The 20,713-nt window shown below is 32.4% G+C and overlaps 1 protein-coding gene across 3 annotated transcripts in view; it reads right to left on the bottom strand.

Moving 5' to 3' along the window:
* Positions 1-1,734: 1,734 nt before the first annotated feature.
* The window catches only part of LOC106461816 (otopetrin-2-like), a 59,806-nt gene continuing 40,827 nt past the window's right edge, over positions 1,735-20,713 (bottom strand). For all 3 annotated transcript variants that reach the window (XM_022388893.1, XM_022388894.1, XM_022388895.1), the window contains exons 6-8: positions 13,374-13,534; positions 7,628-7,808; positions 1,735-4,545 (exon numbers count right to left, since the gene is read on the bottom strand). In XM_022388893.1, coding sequence (XP_022244601.1) covers positions 3,548-4,545; positions 7,628-7,808; positions 13,374-13,534 — 1,340 coding nt within the window. In that variant the 3' untranslated portion in view covers positions 1,735-3,547. The remainder of the gene's footprint in view (positions 4,546-7,627; positions 7,809-13,373; positions 13,535-20,713) is intronic.

Below are 20,713 nucleotides of genomic sequence, written 5' to 3'. Positions count from 1 at the left end.
CATCGTTTAATTTCTGTTGTGCATAGATTGTTGTATAGAAGATATTTTAAAGTTATTAATCAGGTGGATAGATAGATAAACCGATATGTAGCGTCATCTAGTGTACCTAAATTCATCTAGACATTTTCATAAAACTGACCCGAGAAACGGGGGAAACTCGATAACCCGTGGCCCGATTTTAACGAAACTTGTTTTATTCTGTTTCTATTCTCATTTCGTTACAAATATGGCGGTACTGTGTGCCGTTTTTGCTTTATTTAATGACAGACAAGCCCACAAACAAACAATCTCAGTTTTAGTAGTATATATAGATAGAAATAAATATTGCTCATATATATGTATATAATATGGTTTATTTAGATATCAAGTTGTAAATACAAAGGTACAAAAATCTTTAAGCTCAAAGAATCTATACATAATTAAAACAAACATCACACTTCTCTTACTAATCTATATGTTGTACTTTCACACAGTTCGACAAACAGTTTAAAATCTAAAAAAAATATATATATATTTACATAGAATATTATTCACAGCACACGTAACATTTGAACACATCCAAGGACTTTATATTCTTTACTTTTGTTTAAAAAATATTCAATAATTATGGATGTATAAAACCATTTTTTCCATAGTTATTTTGGAAATTATGATGTGAAAATGAACTAGGCACTATATTACATTTGATCACATTTGATAACCTACTGCTTGTACATTTTAGTGCATTAATATTATTGTTTTTACTATGGTTACAAAAACAAAACAAAATTAAGTGACAGAGAATAGCAACTCTGTTCATTATAGGACTTCACGAACATTGTTGTGTGTACTTAATATGTACTCGCACACAAACGAAATGATCGAAAGCAACTGAAATAACTTTTAAACGAATTTCATACATATCTCTGTATTTAACGGACAGATAAACAAACAGCTATTTAGAGAGATAGGCGTGAGACTCCAGGAGTAAATATATATTTATTTATAGTAATTGAACAGAACACATACTCTTTTACATGAAATTACGTTAAAACACAGCCTGTATGATTATTCTTAAAAGCTAAAACATCTAGTCATATAGAAAATAAGAAATAATTAATATTTCTTAAAATAAATTATATACAACTATAAAATAAACTAATAGACACACACACACACACGTATGAAAATGGCTGCCTGCATTGTATACAAAAAACGTACAATCTTTCTCAGTATAGGAAATAAAAATACAAAACTTCCCATTTATTATAACCGATATGAAAGAGAAATCTAATTTATGTAAGATTTTCAATACTAAATATTTGAAGAAATAATAGTACAAGCAACCACGCACGAAAGGACAAATGGAGAAATTTTCTATCATGCCCTTGTACAGTCAATTGAGTATAAACCAGATCTGAGGAAGGAATATTTAATAGATACTTAGGAAGTCTGAAGGTTTGTAACAGTTTGGAATTTCGCACAAAGCTAAACGAGGGCTTTCAGTGAAAGACTAGAGGGAAGACAGCTAGTCATCACCACCCACCGCCAACTCTTGGGCTACTCTTTTACCAACGAATAGTAGGATGGACTGTCACATTATAACGTCTACACGGCTGAAAAGGCGAGCATGTTTGGTGTGACGGGGATTCGAATTCGCGACCCTCAGAGTCGTGCGCCCTAACCACCTGGCCATGCCGGGCCCGGTATTTAAGAGAAAATGGAAAATAGCACTCATTTCTTTTTTGTAAAAAAAAAAAAAAAAGAAAGAAATGAGTAGGAATAATCACATATTACCGTAGGTATGACTTGAAAATAAAATTGTTGAGTTGAAACACGTGCTTATCTTTAGTTTGAAAGGGAAGTCAATTAATCCCTTGACTTTAAATATTCAGTCGGTTAAGTATTGTGAATATATTGTTTTTTTTTTTATCGATTGTGAAAATAACACATCTTTAATTTTTCATTTAAGTAAACTTCTCATTTTCGTGGCACTTTTCTTCTTGCAGTAATTTCAATAGCATCATTTATGATAATTAGCATATTTTAAGTGACACTTTTTAAATATCACTGGATTATTTTTAAGATATTTCTATTTACACAGGAGCTTTTGCCATAATATTTTAGTTACTATTTTGTCAATACGTAGAACAAGGAGAGGAACACGCTTTTTGTCATTTTCGCGACGTTTTTTTTACGTGAGTACAACATGTTACAGGATGTTTCGGGATATTTTTTTTCCTTCGTTTTGGTCTCCAAACGAGAGTCACAGTTGGCCTAGTTTCTTTTTATGACGTTAAGTAAAGTTTACATAATACAAAACTTTTACTATCCTTTACATTCCAGGTGAATCATTCTATAAATTATCCGACAACATTTGTGTCCAGTTCTTTATATATTTTTATACCATCAGTAAAGCATAACTGCGTTTTATAATAAACTTTTATTTCTTAATACTGTAGGCAAGACAGCAATGTGTGTGTGTTTGTGTTTGGAGGAGACACACGAACTTAAATCGATGGTTAAAAGTAAATTCATCGCTTGCCTAATTGGCGATGAAATCCAGTTTGAATGTAGCATACCGATGAGACTGGTAACCCATCAATTACCCTGGACGGGATGCCAGTCCATTACAAGTTAACCCCCAACTACCCGCTGTTACCCATTATAGATCGGGGTAGATTGAAAGAATTGGAGTTAAGAGTTTTGTTGAAGGTTACAACAACATGTCGCAAGAAATCATCGAACTTGTAACCTTCCGATTGCGAGTCCAAAGCATTAGTCAGTGGGCCACACTACCTCTATTTCAGTCGATAGGCCTAAGTAATATACCTTAGCTTGTTCTGTATTCTATAATTATTGCTTTTAATTTAATTATAGCTAAATATTTTATAGAAAATAGAAAATTCAGAGTGCATTTTATAAAATCGCATGTAATTTGATGTAAACGGCAACATATTCTTCTGATTTCTGCCTTATTTTCAAAAGAAATAAACTAACCACACGTGATCATCTCCATTTTATGTTTAAATATTGTGTTAATAGTTAGTATAAAAATTTAAAAACATCTCTTTATATAAACAAGAAATGCATAATCTGATATTATTTACAGGATTAATACTTTGAAAGGTAGATAGCAACGTGTATAACAGCTTTTGAACGATCAGAAAAAAATGTATAATTTAGAATACTGTAAATTGCCGACCTAAAAATCAATCGATAAATGTTAACCTCTTAAAAAATTAACTTACACATAAAAACACAAATACCCGGACGGTAGGACAACATATACAAAAACCCTACAATATTTAGTAATTACATCGAACAGGGGGTGCTATGGTATTTGCATCCATCATTATTTAGATTACATTTACTACTAAAAAAAAAAAAGTTTCTAAACTGGTAATTTTTGAAGTCAAATATTTATTTTTCAGGTAGCTAAAAACAAAAAAAAATCTAACCTATATTTCAATATCACCAGGATGAACTCTGACTCAACTTCGTAGTAATTATTTAATTTCAAACTTTAGTATTTTCATACCCAAGTTTCTGGGATTTACCACAATACTTATATCAGTTCAGATCTAACTTTGTAACAACGTTTCCATATATCACAGAGACAGACAGTAGAATGAAATCGAAAGAAAATTGTCAAAGGAGTAGTCACATGAGTGATGATTGTCCAGGCCCAGAAGCCGTAGAAATGCATCTGAACAGGATTGGAATCAGCTCTACGAGTTTCTAAAGTGTTGATAGACCACATGGCAAAGTTGCAAACCAGGAGGAAGGTGACCATCTCTCGGCCAGGTTTCCTTCTCATCTGGTCACTATTTTTACAATAGCGTCGGGAAGTATCCAGAATGAAAATTGTCTGTAGTGTGGCTTGGATAAGGCACGCTATTGCTGTTAGCAAAACCAACACTGTGTTCTTATCCATTGTGAAATGACCACCAATAATACTGAACATGGTGAAAATGTAAAGTCCACTCTGAGATACAATTAGCAAAATGTTATCCAGCTCAATATTCCTGTAAGGATTGTATCTTAGCTCTCTTATTTGTATGAAGGCTATAATCACCACGAGTGACGTCAAAATATATAGAGCAAGTTCGAAGATATGAGCTTCCATGACTGCTAAATTCTTGTACAATTCTTTGTTGATGAGGACAAAGAACAGAATTAAGCTGATGATGGCCAAAACCAAAACAATAATGCCAGTGAAGAGGCCCTTGTTAGCTTTGGTGCAGTCCACAGTATAATGGTGGCGATGTCGAGAGGAATATGAACCATTACTGGTATTCTCGACGTTAACCGTATTTTTCCCGATGTTTTTCCACATAACATACAAAATGGCAGCACAGATCAAACTGTATTCGATTGTACAAGGAAAAAGAAATGGGCTAGCGTCCTGCACAAGTTCACCCATAATGTTAGATCGGCGACACTCATGACTTATGTATATTCCGTGTTCAAGCGATTTTTCAATACTATGATGGTGAAGGTTCTGATGTCCATTCACGGCCAAGTGATTACTTTGTTCTTCCTTCAATTTGTGATGATCATCAGCTGCATATGATTAAAAAACTGGCATCAGTTAATAACAACGAAATGGAAAACAAACTGATAAAAAAGTACATTTTGTCTATCAAATATGCTAAGCATATATATCTTTGAGAGCAAACTTTCCATAAAGTTCCAAAATCATTGATATTAATACATGTTATTATACATTTCTTATTGAGATTACGTTTTGGTGTGAATGCCTTTTACAAGCTGGTGAAGTATGACATTTTTAAAAACAACATTATCCAGCCCCTTAGGGCTTTTCAAAAATTAGAATATTATTCCAACCACACTGTATTCGCCATATCTATTACCGTGGACGCGTTTCGCCAAGTCCAGAGTTCTTCAGGCCAGCTAAGATACAACAAACACACTAGTAGTTGCAACACTATTTATATAAGCTATTCATTGCAACGACAACTGTTATGCTATGAACGCCCTTTACAAGCATTTTATTATTAATATGAGCTTATGTTTCTTTATATTTTCTTACTTCAAACTGCATTTTAAAGAATTATATACCACATTTCTGACTAACAATCTTGTGTTATATAATACTTTACTTTGTCGAAATGTATTCACTCATCTTTTATTTTCATTTGAATTGGTTAGTACACAACGAATGTTATTTTGTGAAGAAATCGTACTATTCGTTTTTTACTTGTGTAACTATTATTGTTGTGAAAGTTGGCTGCTGTTTCACAGGTTAAAAGTAACAATAAAATTTAATGAAATCCCTTACAAGCGAAGGTACTATTGATAATGTACAATGTTTTAGACTTGAACTCATAATAAAGTGAAATACGCGACTTCTTGACGTCGAGAGTTTACTCAAACGAAACGTCGTATATAATAAAGATTTTATAAACCAGTGTTTTTCCACACTGTGTAGCGTTCCCCCTGGGAAGCGTACTGGTGGCTGGGGGAGAGAGGGAGGGGGAGCTTTTGGCGGGAGAGCCCAAAAATAGTGACGGAAGAAACAGAAGAGTTGGAGACGACGATAACCTAACAAAACTATTACTTTGCTATCAAAGCTTTTCTTTGCTCTCGCATTTACTCAGTCCTTAAAAGCATTTTTTTCATTAAAAAAATAATGATTAAAAATAATTAAAGAAAAATGTTAATTTTTGCTGTTATCATTTGCGAAACTTTCAATGTGCAGGAGGGCACAACGGAAACTTTGCTGAGTTAGGGGCGCCGTTATTTGAAGTTTGGAAAACATTGCAGTTTAAACACAATATTTCAGTAACAACAGTGTCAGTAATAAGTAAAGTTATGTTTAAGAAATATTCACGACCTTGATCTTTGGCTAAAACAAAAACTTTAATTTTTGTGTTTTGATTTTCCAATACAAGGGGCTGCAGGATAAGCCTAAACAACTCTTTAACTTTCTATTTGTTATCCACCAGTAACGTTTGAACCGATGTCAAAAGAATTATGTTGTGTACTTTTGAATTGTTGCAAATTATTAAATAGGTAATAATGCTATTTGTTTTACTCGCTGTAAATAATTTATGATTCGATATTTAAAATATCTATAATGATATTTCAATTCGAAAACAAATATATATTATTAACCAGCTGGAGTATCCGTCCCCTGGACGGAAGTTATGTAAATGCATGATTAATAAAAGGTTATCTTAGGACATGAAAAGTTGCTTCCCTTATGTGCATTTGTCAAAAACACAAAAACGTCCATAAAAACTGCAAAACACAAAATGTGAAACCGCAAGTTTCATGTACCTCTGCATAGACTCAGTGGAAGATCCATCAACAGGGGGCGAAGTAGTGGTTAAATACCGCAAAATACAAAATTGAAGATTTGTAGGTATCTTCCCACGGACCCAATGAACCTCCATACCAAATTTGGTGAAGATCCATCCACAGGAGGCGAGATAGTGGTAAAAACGCCCATAAAAACCGCAAAATGCAAAACCGAATATTTTTATGTACCCCCGCATGGATCTAATGAACCTCCATACCAATTTTGGTGAAAATCCATCCACACTCTGCGAAATAGTTACATGGACATACAACAGACAGTACTATTATACTTATTACTCTTACAGCAAACACAAGCAGTTTTTTTGACAAGTAGCTCGTGAAAATAAGTTCAGTAAATAAATATTATTTTTAAAGTGATGTTGGTAAAAAGGGTTGTATTTATATATATATATATCACTATTAATACCTAAACAACTTTAATGGAAATGTATTTGCTGAATATAACTCTTTCCAAAATTAAATGTGCAGTAACAACTTAGTACAGCGTGACACTTTTGGAAGAGCTTTAGAGAACTAATCTACAAAGTAGCGCAAAAGGAAGAAGACGACGTTTCAGAAGACTTCCGAAGGTTCTATCTAAATCATGTATAAAATCTGCATCACACATTGTTTAAAGTGTGTGCATTAAATATTTTATTATAAGTTTCTCCATAAAACCTTTACCCTTGTTTACTGATAAAGTTTGGAATTTTTGTAACTACCAACTGCCATAACTCAGTTGTCAATTATGAACCGAATGATTAGGCTTCAAACTTATGTTTAAAAAATTAGATGGCTGGAACTTCTGTGTGAAATCCACATAATGCATAATGTTGAGTAACTTTATACTCAAAAGTAAATAACTGACGGAAACGATGGGTAGAATTACTCATTTTCTGTGTAGAATACATAGGAAATCCCTACAAAACATTAGTGGATTAACTATAATAACTAAATGTATTTTTGCTTACATTTTTTGTTTTACTTGTGCCGTAATCAACAGTCATGAATCTATAAACAAGTTAAGCAAAATAGTTTAGAAACATTTGCATAAAAAAGACCATTGATGATTGAGGTCCATACCCATCCGTAATTCTAAGTTTAAGAGTCATTCTTTCATTGGCTGCGATGTATATTTCAAGTGTTTGAGAACTTCAAATATTACTGATGTGTAAAAATACAATATATATATATAAAATGTACCTTTTACAATAAAGTACTGTTAATACAAGTGTTTGAAAAATGCCAAATTATTTTTATAATATTCTTGTAAAGGTGTTATAAATACATTTTAACAATATGACTATTTTTAAGTACTTACCAAAATCTCCTTTAACCTGCAGTACAAAAGATGGAACCTTCGCTGTGTAATTATGGTTTATGATTGTCATGATCTCATGTTTAGTCTCAGCAACAAGCACATGCAGCCAGACACAAAGATTAGTTGCAATCATGTGCATCAAACCAAACCTGGCTAATGTTTTGAACTTGTTAATAGCCATCTATATATAGAATAAAATAAATATTACAGGGAATAATTAAAGACATTTCTTAATTTACTTTACTGTTAAACAATTAATATGTTCTATAATAGTATAACACAATGACAAAATATCCACCACAATTTGCCGATTTTATTAATTGTATTATAACACTCATAATCACTATGCAAGTTCAGTTAGAAAGCTTTTCAAACCTGAAAATTGTATCCGAACCAGTTGGCAACATTTGTATCTTTCTGTTAATATATTTGTTTTGTATTTTGTTCAAAGCTTCATCTTAATTACTCCACTTAAATATCACAATAGTAATTTATATCAAGCATATTTTAAAACTCAAAATGAGCATTTTATAAACTTGTTCTTTTCTCCTAAAATATGTTATGTGATGAGTACACACTCAAATGTTATTACAGTATGGAAGTCAGTCTGTATGACTGCTGATATCAAAATAGGAAGCTGGAAGGCAAGTGATATAGTACTAGAAAGCTGGCAAAAATCAGGAGTACTGTTTTAGGAAAAACAAACATGCAAAAACTGACTGTATTTAGGAAGTCCGCTAATTTTTTTAATTTTGCTTTTAGTTTTTTTATCTTAAACCTTATTCATATACCTACAATATGACAGAATTTTACTTCTGGATTCATATGTCTTGCTCCTCATGGATAACCATATTTGGCAATTTTTCAAAAGTGCAAAATTAATCAGTTGAGTGGTAAAGCAAAAATACTAGCAATGTTTGCATTTTACTCAAATCTGGTAACTCCAAACAAACAAAAATCCTTGATAAAAAAATAAATTAGATATTTCTATTTAATTTGAAACATATTTCAATATGAACTATGATTGTTTTCAACTGTTTGTAACTTAAAAACAGAAAGAGAAAGCTCTCTCCTAATAACTTACCTTCGACAAAGATAGATAAAGTTATTTTAACTAATATCTGGTTTATTTGGTTGGTAAATAAAAAAAACACCAAGGAAAAAAAGTGCATGTGGAGTTTGTGGTTGCAATTTATAACTTGCCAAAGTATTCAATTTTCACATGACTAGTCATCGTTGTCAATCATAGTAATGCTGATTCTTTTTTTCTACTTTTCACTAGTGTAAATATGTATAAACTCAAAAGGTGAAATACTATAGTTTCTCTTAAATTTTTGAGCAATGTTTTTTTATATAGGAATACTAGTTACAACCCAAGAAAATTATCTTGGCTTAAAGTTTTTGACTGAAAATTTTAAATAACCTTTTTTTAGTGTTCAAACTATTTGTATACTTATATTATAAATTTTATGTTGAACACCTTTTAAGGTTACTTGTCCAACCTGTTTCTTTATAACTTTGAACTGTGATAATCTAACAGTAGGGTTTACATTCAAGAAGACTGGGTTTGAGAGATTTATGGGTAATTCCTTACCACTTTATTTTACCAGCCTTCCCAGATATATTTATTACACAATGAATTTCAATATCGAGGAGCTCTTGTGAGTAGTCCAAGATTGCACTGGTCTATATGCGATGGTTAGTGTGATTTAGCAGGAGAATGTGAAGTGGAATAGCTTTGCTTCTTGTTTTAATTTCTCATTCTTTGGAAAGATATGGTATGGTCTAGTGTGCCTGGACTGTGAAGTTAAGGATTCATGGTTTGTGACCTATTAGTGCACAAACATGTTGAGCACTTTGGGGTTGAGGATGCGCTATAAGAGTGAAGGTCACAAATCCAATTATTCAATTACATAAGAACAAATTATGAATGCTATTGACTAGCTGTCTTCCCTCTAGTGTATTACTTCAAAATTATGAAGTGCTATACATAGATAGCCCACATGTAGCTTTGTGCAAGTATTAGAAACAAATAAACAATCTTAAAAATAAGTTTGGTCATATACTGCTCCATGCTCTCTAACCATCATAGCATTGCATATTCAAATGGTTGGGATATTAAAATGAAACAAATACATACAAATACAGACAATCTGTAAATTATATTTTCAATACAAACTAATTTAAGAATGTTCACATGCTGAATTCATTGTTTCTATTCTTTTGTTTGGATAAGTTAACACTAGTAAACATAATGCAACAGGAAAACACATCAAACAGATTACTTATATAAATGGAATACTGACATGAAACTAGAATTACTGCTTAACTCTGCAAATTTTTCAATATAACCCATATTCAAGGAACTGAATAAATATTCAAACCAAAATAGGGTAGTTTAATATTTCTGTGAGAAAATGAATAAAGCAGTCAATTTTTTTTCTTCTGTCTTACCATAATGAGGTATTGTAAAAAACACATTACATATCTCAACAAAAAAATTTTGTTCAATATTATAAGACTTGCATACTGAGAAATTGCAATACAAAGCAAGTGGTAATTTTCAGACCTGTAAAATAATGACATTATTTCTACAACAAAGAAATTAATTATGATATCTCTATACTGTACATGTTATACATAAAATTCAATATCAAACTTATGTGTATTTATTAATGTTCATTTGGTTACCAAATTAATTCATACATACCAAGACAGTATGTAGTTTATATTTTTTTACTGTATTGACTAGAATAATTGTATGCTTAAACAATTCATAGAGAAAACTAATTATTATTTCATTAAGTTGCAAAACACATAAAAAAGCAATTTTGAAATGTTCATTCTTAAGTTGCAAAAAGATAGTAGTTTCTAAATAATGAATTACATTGAATTCTTGATCTATATACACAAAATAATTTAATCTTAGTTTTGTTTATTTTTACCTTCACATAGGTACAAAGTCTAGCAATTGACAAACAGAATTTTCAAAAGTTCCTCAAATTTTAAAAAGATTAATATCTCCTGTCAAGCATTAATCTAATTTAATGACATAAATAAAAATGAGCTTCATTATCAAATTAATATAGCTCTACTTACAACAGTGAACCTTAAAACATGCAGTAAGTAAGTAAGTGCATTTCATAAAATAACATTTTCATTATTTCACAAGATAGATATACATCTCGGCCCATTTTTCAATGTGTTTTTTAATTTCTATTATCAATATATGCTAATTCATTGAGATTCAATTATTTTCAATATTAGCAGTGAATATTTTACTTCCACACAACCATGGGAAGTTAGTGATACAATAAAAACTTAATTGGACTACACACACCCTTTTAAGTTTCCAGAGAGCAAGATTGCTAGCCAAATTAAATCAGATCAAGACAGGAACACACCCATTTCCCATCACTGTCCCAAAATATGTTATTAACATTTCATAGATAAAAAGATTCTGATCAGAAGTAAAAAACCCCAAAGAACTATTTATATGAAATACACACACACACACAATAATAATAATATTTAAGACTTTGTATCCAGTGGCTATTATTTTTTAGTTTGGAATAATGTTTGAATGATAACCATCTAGCAAATTTCCAGGAATACACAGCAAAAAACAGTGTCATAATCAGTGTAATAAACATGTATTAATGCACCAATTTTGAGTCAGGTTCCAGTAAAAGGGATGCTTTGCCAAAAAAAGTCAAATTGTTTGTTATGTAAGAATTATTACCAAGCATCTCTTGAAGGTTTTTTTTAACTTTGAACAAGTTATGGAGCTAAAAAGAAGCAGAAGCAATGTTCTGGAACAAAACACGTAATTTTTAGTCAGAATATAAGTAATTATGTTAAAATCCAAGAACAGATTAAATCAAAAACACTTAATAGAACATTAACTATATATTTTTGGAAATAAACACCATATTAGCAGTTTTTTTTTTACATTATAATCACCACCATGAGTACATCAATGCAGAATTAAATTAGCTAAAGTCAGATGGTATCACGGGGATAGCCAGAAGAGGGAGGGGGAAACAACTACCCCAATATCATAAAAAAGTAAAAGGTTCACTTAGCCAAGAAATTTGAAACTTGGCAGCTTATCTTTGTGAGGTAATCTAAGCTACTCTTTGTTTTTGCTCTTATTTATGTTTTGAATAATTTCATTTCAAAAGTTTCATTTAGGCTACGGTACATCGCTTAGATTCTTTCTGTAGAAGTAAAGATCCCAATTTTTTTGGAAAAAAATATCCAACCATGACTGTTGTATTGGTTATACCCCTGGGTGGAATATCACATCAGGTAAGTATATTCAAATGAAAAACGTTAAGAATTGTTAAGTGTGGAAAGATAGAGGATGTAAACTAATTCTCTCATTTAATTGAGTTGTTTTTATTTTTAAGAAATCATGTTTCAAAAAAAAATTTTTTGAAGGATAATTTCTACTCCACATGAAGGCATACTTTTTTCTATCCATAAAGCTCTTTTATGTTAAAGTTGTAAAATTTTTAATGTTCTAGAAATCAAAATATCTTGAACATCCCTAAGACTGTGTAGCCTATTACAAAATAAAAATGTTGTAGAGCCAATTAGCCACATTCTTTTTCTACATCTTATTTTTAGAGCCCATTAACTTGTTAAATTTAGAAAATAAATTAGGTCATTCTTACAATAAAAAAAGTATAAATAATCATTGTTTATTGTGAAAATTATTATACAAATAAGTATTATAGTATATTAAATACCTATTAAACAAGATGAATACAAAACAGTTTTGAGGTGAGGTTATGCTTTTCACTCAGTTCTTATACCAAGAAAATTTTAACTTTACATTGTAATTAAAAGTACTTTATTGGTACACAAAGGTTTGGTGACTAATGTACAGAAATACTGTATTTTACACCAGACCTATAAGTTTGATATTTGCTTGAAATATCATCACGGTTTTATAGTACATGGATGTTAAGTACCACACCAAGGGGATGTCTCATTATCCATTAGTCAGTTGCCTCTAACTCTGTAAGTCATAAAAATGTTATTGTAGGAACCATAAACATCATCTTTTGAGGATCACCCTTTAGGATCTTTTTAAGGTGTACAAGAGTGAGAGAATTCAAACAATACTATTTGTAACAAGAAAAGTGAAGATTCACTCTTAGCTAATGAAATAAAGAAGTTGGTTGCTTAAGATTGGGTGATATATTGAGTAAACATTAAAATAAATAACTAGCATGTAAGTGGTGAGAAGTAGAAAATTTAAAGGAAAGTCTCTTTGATTTAAACAGTTAAAACATTTCAAAGCTTTTATGAATGTTTGTAGGTAGATCTATTTAAGGCACTACGCACTCCTATAAGGATAACCAGAGCATTGAGATGAGTATTTTTTTTTTATGAGAGTTTCACTGTTACAGAGACTTCTGTCAGTTTTGTATAAACAACATGATACTTGCAAGTGTAATATTCATTCTGTAAGATATATATATCTGCTATGCACTACAATATCTAACAGTTCTTAGGACTTACTGTGTGGGAGGTGTCAACCTCAGATATACAATAAACAGGTACAAAATATCACTAGCACTTTGAGCCAACTGTTTAACTGATAATAAATTTTGTAAGTGCTAAATATAACTTCCACCATTTTCATTTTTAATGTTGAATAAGTGTAGGTTTTATTAGTAAATGTAGATATTTTTTCATGAAATACAGCTATATAAAATACTTGTTTTGTACTTACCCTTGAATTAAGGAAAATAAAATATAACTGAATGAAGGTGAATGCCATTCTTGTGCTGGGGGTTAGACCATACAAAATGTTGTAACAGTGGGACTTTTTCTTGAGCTCAAAAAACTGTCCAAACTCTAATCCGGAGTAAATCATACTTCCAATTCCAAAAGCTAGAACAATAATATACATGTGTTCGTATATAGTTATGTTAATATGGCTCTAAGGGTTTCAATCAAAATCAATTTACTAATAAGTTTAATCTATATCTATGTTAAGTGAGATTCAATAAAAAGGTTTTCCACAGCACTATTAAGAACAAATTATATCTAACAGTGTACAGTCATACACATAAATGCAAAAAGTTAAAAAAGAAAAGTCTTACAGAATAAATTCAAGGAAATAAAGAAACAGTGAAGATATCACAGAATGTTTATCTGTAATGCTAACTATCCATTATCATTATGAACAGGTATAAGTAAGGCTAAGTCGAATAAACTTGGCTTTCTGATAGCCAATTATATTTTCTAGACGTCAAATGCAAGAAGTGTTTTATACATGTAACACCACAGCATAATTTGTTGTTATTTTTATTATGCTTGTAATTCAAAGCATTTCATTTAGTATTATTGAAGAACCAACCTTTCATTGATTTCTAAAGATTTTAGAAATATTAAAATAAGCTATGAATAAAATGCATAACAGCTATGTAACAGAATGTTATTCACTATGATCATGATTATATAATTAATAAGTAAAATTATTATATTTTATGTTAATTGAAATTTCAACATAACTTTAACGTTTAAGTAATGTAAACTTACAATCTGAAAATACCATGTCAAGCCAGTGCACAGCTGTTTTAAAGAGAGGGTAATTCTCCCCTGTGGTTCACTGTGATTTTTTGTGTAATCCAAAATAATAATTATTTGATTTGGAAAATGTACAATTAAGTAAGCTATAATTTTCCCTGAGGATTAAGGTGAACTGTATGGCTACTAAAAATCGCAATACAAGTTTTTCACTATTCCATGCAGTATTGTAGTGGTAAAAAGAAAATGCAAAGACTAACCATTTTTGGTGGTTAGCAGTAGTATGTTAAATATAAAAGGTTAATTGAAAAGTGAGTAAACTTACATTACCTTTATTTATTCTCAACTATACTACTATACATGATATCTAACATTTTTCTAGGGTTTGCAAAATTACCTACAGTTAGTTTTTTGACTCTTGTAGGTTTTCAACTCCCAAAAGTAGTCTGTTAACTGGAATGTTATAAAAGTTTGAAACTAATGATACACTTCAAGTTTATAGCTTTATATGGCTTTGTGTTTCAATATGACATCCTGAATGATGAAATTCAATAATATTGCAAATAAAACACTTTTTTTATTTCATGCATTGCTTGCTAAGCTGGAAAGACTTGTTTTTAGTAGCCCAGTGAGTGAATGTAGTTTTTAGTTTTTTTTGTTCTCAGTCACATATTTTGTAATACTGTATCTTCAAAGCATTGTGATTTATTTGTAATGCTTTGTGTATGCTATTAATACAGTAAAATGCCTGCTAATTAAGAATAGCAAATGATTAGTATTTGCAAGTAGTAATATTTTTAGGTTTTAAACATGGTAAAAGCATAGACACTGAAATTTTAAGATACCTTAAATTACTATCAAAAGTTCTGTAGCAGTTTGGTGATTATTCAAAGCACTGGTTTCTTGCGCTAAATCAGAATCTTTTTCTAAGTTTGTAATGATACTGAACATGTTTTGAGACACTACCACATTACAATCAGCTTGTGCATGTTGAACAATACTTAAACTGAATAAATCAGTACAAGATTTGAAAATTAATTGTTTTACCAAAAGATATGAAGTCTAGAACTGATAAAATGGTAAAACAAATTTTTACTTCTTTGCATTTAAATATTAGACTCCAAGAACTGCCTGTATTCATAACTCTATTGTAAGCTGGTGTTCACTCAAGCTAAATTAAAAAGAAATAAAATGGAATTATAAGAAAAGTTTACCCACAAGTTAAACTAAAATATGTTTAAACCTTCCACTTTGATTTAACAATTTCTAAATTGAGGATAAGATTTGTTTTCGTCAATAATCTTGTGTTATTAATGAATTATGTCACCCAAAGGGAGCTTATATCAGTTTCACAATAAGAAAATTAGGGAAAGGTATAAAAGGACACAATAATCCAAGGCCAAAAAACAATTCAAGTATTGGTAAACATAGAATAGTTGATTTTGATGTGGTGTTGTCTCAAAGCATTCAAGATCATTGCTAATACAGAGAATGATGCACTGCTAAGAATGAAGGAAAATCACCTGATTCAGCACAAGCAAGCTGTTCCCATGGCACTGCGTGCAGGTAAAGAGTCCGGCAACAAACATTTCGAACAAAGAAAAATGAGAATTCAATTTAATAAATTGTATAAAAAACAAAACAATGCCTACTGAAATTTCTGTTTTCTGTACAGGTAGGTTGCCTGATAATAAAGTAGAAAGAATGGTCAAGTGCTCACATCATCAAAGTGCTACAGAAGTTATATTACTAATTTAAGGTATTTAAAACGTTTTATGTTCATTATCTGAAATGTGGAAAATAAAGATATAACTTTAATCTTATGAATAACGTTTGTGACACTGGAATTTTTAACATTGTAATAAGAAGTGATAACAGCTGAAAGTATATCTGGACAAACATAAAGACTAGTTTATTTTACTTTACTATAATAAAAAAATCTAATTTATTATAACTTGCTGTTACTTCTCTGCATACAGACACAATATGTAAACATCTGTTGTTAATATTCATGATAATCTAGATAGTAACATCCAACATCAATGTTAACATATTCTTTACCTGATAATGTATTTGTGATAGATACTCACCTCTACACACAGTTAAGCTATTTTCCCTTTGTGTCTGCTTTAAAAATTTGTATACCACTAGCCTTTAGTAACCTCTCACCTAATCTCACAAGAATTCTGGTGAATTGTACTACTGCATAATAACATCATTATGCAGTAAGAGCCATCCACCAATAGGAGGATGACACACCTCCTTGTGCACTAACTCCCTTTATGCATTTGCACTTATGAATACTCATTCTTTGACCAAGCAAGGAATACAAAGGTACATCAGAAGTGGGGAGGATAGGTGAGAACATGTGTGAAGATGTCAGTATCTGTTGGAAATACATTTTCCGGTAAGGAAGATATTAACTCCAAGACAATGCCACACCTCTGCGCAGTAAAGCTAAAATTCAACATTGAAATGTGGAGAGGCCAGTGCAAAGAGTTACTTAGATGATCTCCCTTCAGAAAGCACTTAAAGAAACCTATGGAGTTGACACCCAATGGCAGAGGCTCCATAGGGGCACACCCATGGGAGACTGCATTTCATCTCTTCCAAGTAGGAGGAATGAAATCCTTTGATGGAACAGTAACTTGTAAGGTTAAAGCAAAAAAATGAGGGTATAGTAACAGGGGAAGGGTTGGGTTGTCAGGTGGCATAAAAAGGAGGAATCAAGGCTAAGCTGGCCAGAGACGTGCCACTAACAGGATGCAAAAGGTGAGTTGCAAATAATGGCCAGAATTTGAAGTAAAAGATAAAGAGGTAGGTATGCATAAAGGAAAGGTGAGACCAGTCCTGGCTGAAAGCAAAGACAGCCAGGACTGAAGGATGAGGAACAGGAGACAAAAAGTGAGGAAGCTTGGAACTGAGAGGAGTAGCAAGGCATAATTGAGTAGATTCCCCGAGAGAGAGAGCCCACCCAATGGAAACCTGGGGGTGAAGAGACCATTCTGTGGGAAGAATATGGTCTGGCTGAGAGAGATAATCTACAACCAGGTTCATAGTGCCCAGTACATTGCAGGCAGTAAGACAAGCCCATTGAAAATTGGCCCAATAAAGAAGGTCTAGGATTTTAAATCAAAGGATGCTGGATTGGGTATCTCTTGGCAGTTGATATAAGAAACCACCAGGGAGTTGTTGGAATAGATCATAATGAAATGATCCACAAGTAGAGGTAAGACATGGGAGCATGCCAAACAGATTGCCATAAATTCAAGTGCATTGATATGGGGGAGAGAACTCATCTTGAGCCCACGTGCCCAAGGTCATTCAGGGATGCTCCCCAACCAGAAAGGAAAGCAGAGAGGTGAAAAGGTGCAAATCCAATTTGGGTGAGGTAATGGAACACTGGTTGCAGTAATAGATTGGTCCAGTCATCAATACAGATCCTTGCATAGAGGAGGGAACACGTGAACCACTGAAGTCAAAGATTCCCATAAGTGCTTCCACTGACTGCACAATGACCATTGAAGGAGGCACATATGGACTTAAAGGGATAACCAGTTCCAGTGAAAGGATGGTCCCCAAAAGTGAAAACCTCACACACATTATTAGTAGGATAAACACAAATCCTGGTGATTAGTAGTTCCAGAGCTCACAGAAAAACATTCCTAGGTGAACAAGATAATGAGTGGGAGTGAGGAAATTTCGAAATGTTGATGAATATCATTTCCTCAAGATATTGTAGATGAATGGGATTGGAAGGAGGAGGAAAGGAAATGGGACAAGGACTGAGAGAAGGAGAGGAAGAGAACTGGAGAGATATTTCATGGTTAAGAAATAGAGAAACTACTCAGTGTACAGAAAAGTGTGACCACAGGTGCAAAAACTGCAACAGATCGACCCCCCCCCCCCACGGGATCTGACTCAACTTGGTAATCACCACTGAGTTTGATGAGTCAGATTCCAGGTAGTAGTTAAATGGGTAGAAGAGGAAAATTGAGAAGTCGAGATACAGCGGAGGGGAGTCGGGTTTGGGAAAGTGTGGAAATTAAGGACGAAAACAAGGATTAATGATGGACAGCTTCTGCTCGTGATTCAACTTGTACCTGGGCAAAGAGTATACCCTGGAGCTCCTGCCATCAGGTGTCACACTCCACGAGTTTCCTTCAAATATTTTCTGAAGGGAACTAATCTAAGTAAGTCTTTGCACTGGCCTCTCCACACTTCAACATTGGATTCTAGCTTAACTGTGTGAAGAAGTGTGGTATTGTTTTAGAAGTTAACATTTTCCTTACCTGAAAATGTATTTGCAATAGATACTGATGTCTTCACACACATTTCCACCCATCCTCCCCACTTACTGTGCACCTCTGTATTCCTTGTCTGGTAAAAGAATGAATATTCATGAGTGCAAATACATAAAGGAAGTAAGTGCACAAGGAAGTGTGTCAATCTCTTATTGGTGGAGGGCTTTTGCTGCATAATGACATCATCATTATGTAACAGCACAATTCACAATAATTCTTGAGATTAAATGAGAGTTCACTAAAGGTTAGTGACATGTGAATCTTTAAGATACATGGAGAAGATAGCATAACTGTGTCTACACAGAGGTGTGATATTGTCTCAGAAAGAATTATCAATGTAAATGAAAATGTTATACTCAATAAAAGATGATGATCAAATTTCGTTTATTATAATAAATGCATGCATGTGTTATAGGAGTAACTGTATTTAGAATATATTTATAAATAACAATCAGCAACAGCTCATTTAAGCTCAAGATTTATTATTTGACATAGGAACAATATTACAACCTAAACTTGATAATGAGAAATTAAAACAAATGCACACATAATGTAAAATATATATATATATATATATACATGTATATATATACATATAAAATCATTATTTAAAGTTTCTTAAAGGGTGTTAGTAATGCACAAATTACTTAAGAGCTCAACTTGTTAAGAAATTACCATTTACATTAGAATAGAAGAGGGTTATAATGTTTAACCTAAACTTCTGACTATAGGGTGGACACAATATGATGATATCTCAAAATAAATAGGGTGATGAATAGCATCAAGAATCTGACACTATTATATAAAATATTTAAAACATGAGCAACAGAAAAATGTTTCACTAAGTTAATATTGAATCATCAAATTGTATAGAGACATCATCAAAAAATTTAGATTTTATTGTTGTCTATAGGCATAAATAAAATGAGATCAAAAATTGGTTAGAGAAAATTACAATCAACTTTATTTACTAATGGAGATATGTATTACTATATTTATTCATATGAATGTATTTTTTTTTCAAAGGTTAACATTTTCTAACACTGAAAATGTATTTCTGCTAAGTACTTACCTCTTATCACTCATAGCTATCTCGATCTTCATTTGTCCTCTAGGCATTGATAAACGTTTTAAAAGCCCACCAGTCTTTTATATCCCTATATTTTTGGCCTCATTGCAGCAACATATGGTGATAATGTGACCACCCACCACCAATCCCATTGCACCCGTTATACTAGCGCACTACCCTTGCTGCACAATCCCCACTTTTGAAAACTGGCATATAAAAACCCGAAAACACCAGGAAATCAGTAGGGATAGAAGGATAGGAAGTGGGTAAGATGAGGTAAGTACCTATTGGAAATACATTTTTAGTACTAGGAAATGTTAACTTCCAAAACAGTACTACCTTCACTCCCCCATAGCTAGAATCTCACATTGGAAAGGTGGAGGGGCCGGGGAAGGCACCAAAATAAATAATCATGCAGAGAGAGACCGCTATAAAAAAATCAGGTGTGCCACAATTAAAATACTAGCCACACCTGTGGGGTATAGCACTACTTCTGGAACAGGTATGCTCTTCACCCAGTAAAGAAGATAAAACACATAGGGTGGAAACGAATAGAATACATGGCTAGAGCTAGAGGACCGTATATGAATAGGCCAAGTGCAGTCCTCCTGGACTGATATCAAGATAGCCAAGTGAGGTCCACCCAGGCAAAAACATCAGGGAGAAGCCCCTTGGTATACAATAGATTATGTCAAGTGTGGTCCACCTGGGCAGAAAACATCCAGTAAAAGTGCCTTGTATAATAGATTCCATGCCATATTGTGTGTGTATAATATGCAGCATAATGATGATAGGCCTCTCCTCATCACGTGAGTACATATGGCTATGAGATTGCTTCATTGTACATAACCAACTTGTGAGGAAAGTATAAGTTATGTCTTACAAACCTGTACACAGCGTGGTCACAAGTAAATAGACACCACCTTTTCAGAAAAAATTAAATTTTTCAGTCATATTCACATGAATTGATATATTTATAATTTAATTAATATCTAGTAGATCTTTCTTTTGCTTTGTGGAGTTCGTTGATCCTTTGGGGGCATCGTGAGAATCATCTCATCAATTTTAGATTGTGGGATTTTTGCCCACTCTTGCCTCAAAACTTGGAGTAGATCGCTCTTCGAAGTTGGTTTTTTGGTTGTTTCTTGACTTGCCGGTTGAGTATGG

Source organism: Limulus polyphemus, unplaced genomic scaffold, assembly GCF_000517525.1.
Source record: "Limulus polyphemus unplaced genomic scaffold, Limulus_polyphemus-2.1.2 Scaffold1037, whole genome shotgun sequence".
Classification (NCBI taxonomy): domain Eukaryota; kingdom Metazoa; phylum Arthropoda; class Merostomata; order Xiphosura; family Limulidae; genus Limulus; species Limulus polyphemus.
This window is presented reverse-complemented; position numbering and strand designations above follow the sequence as displayed.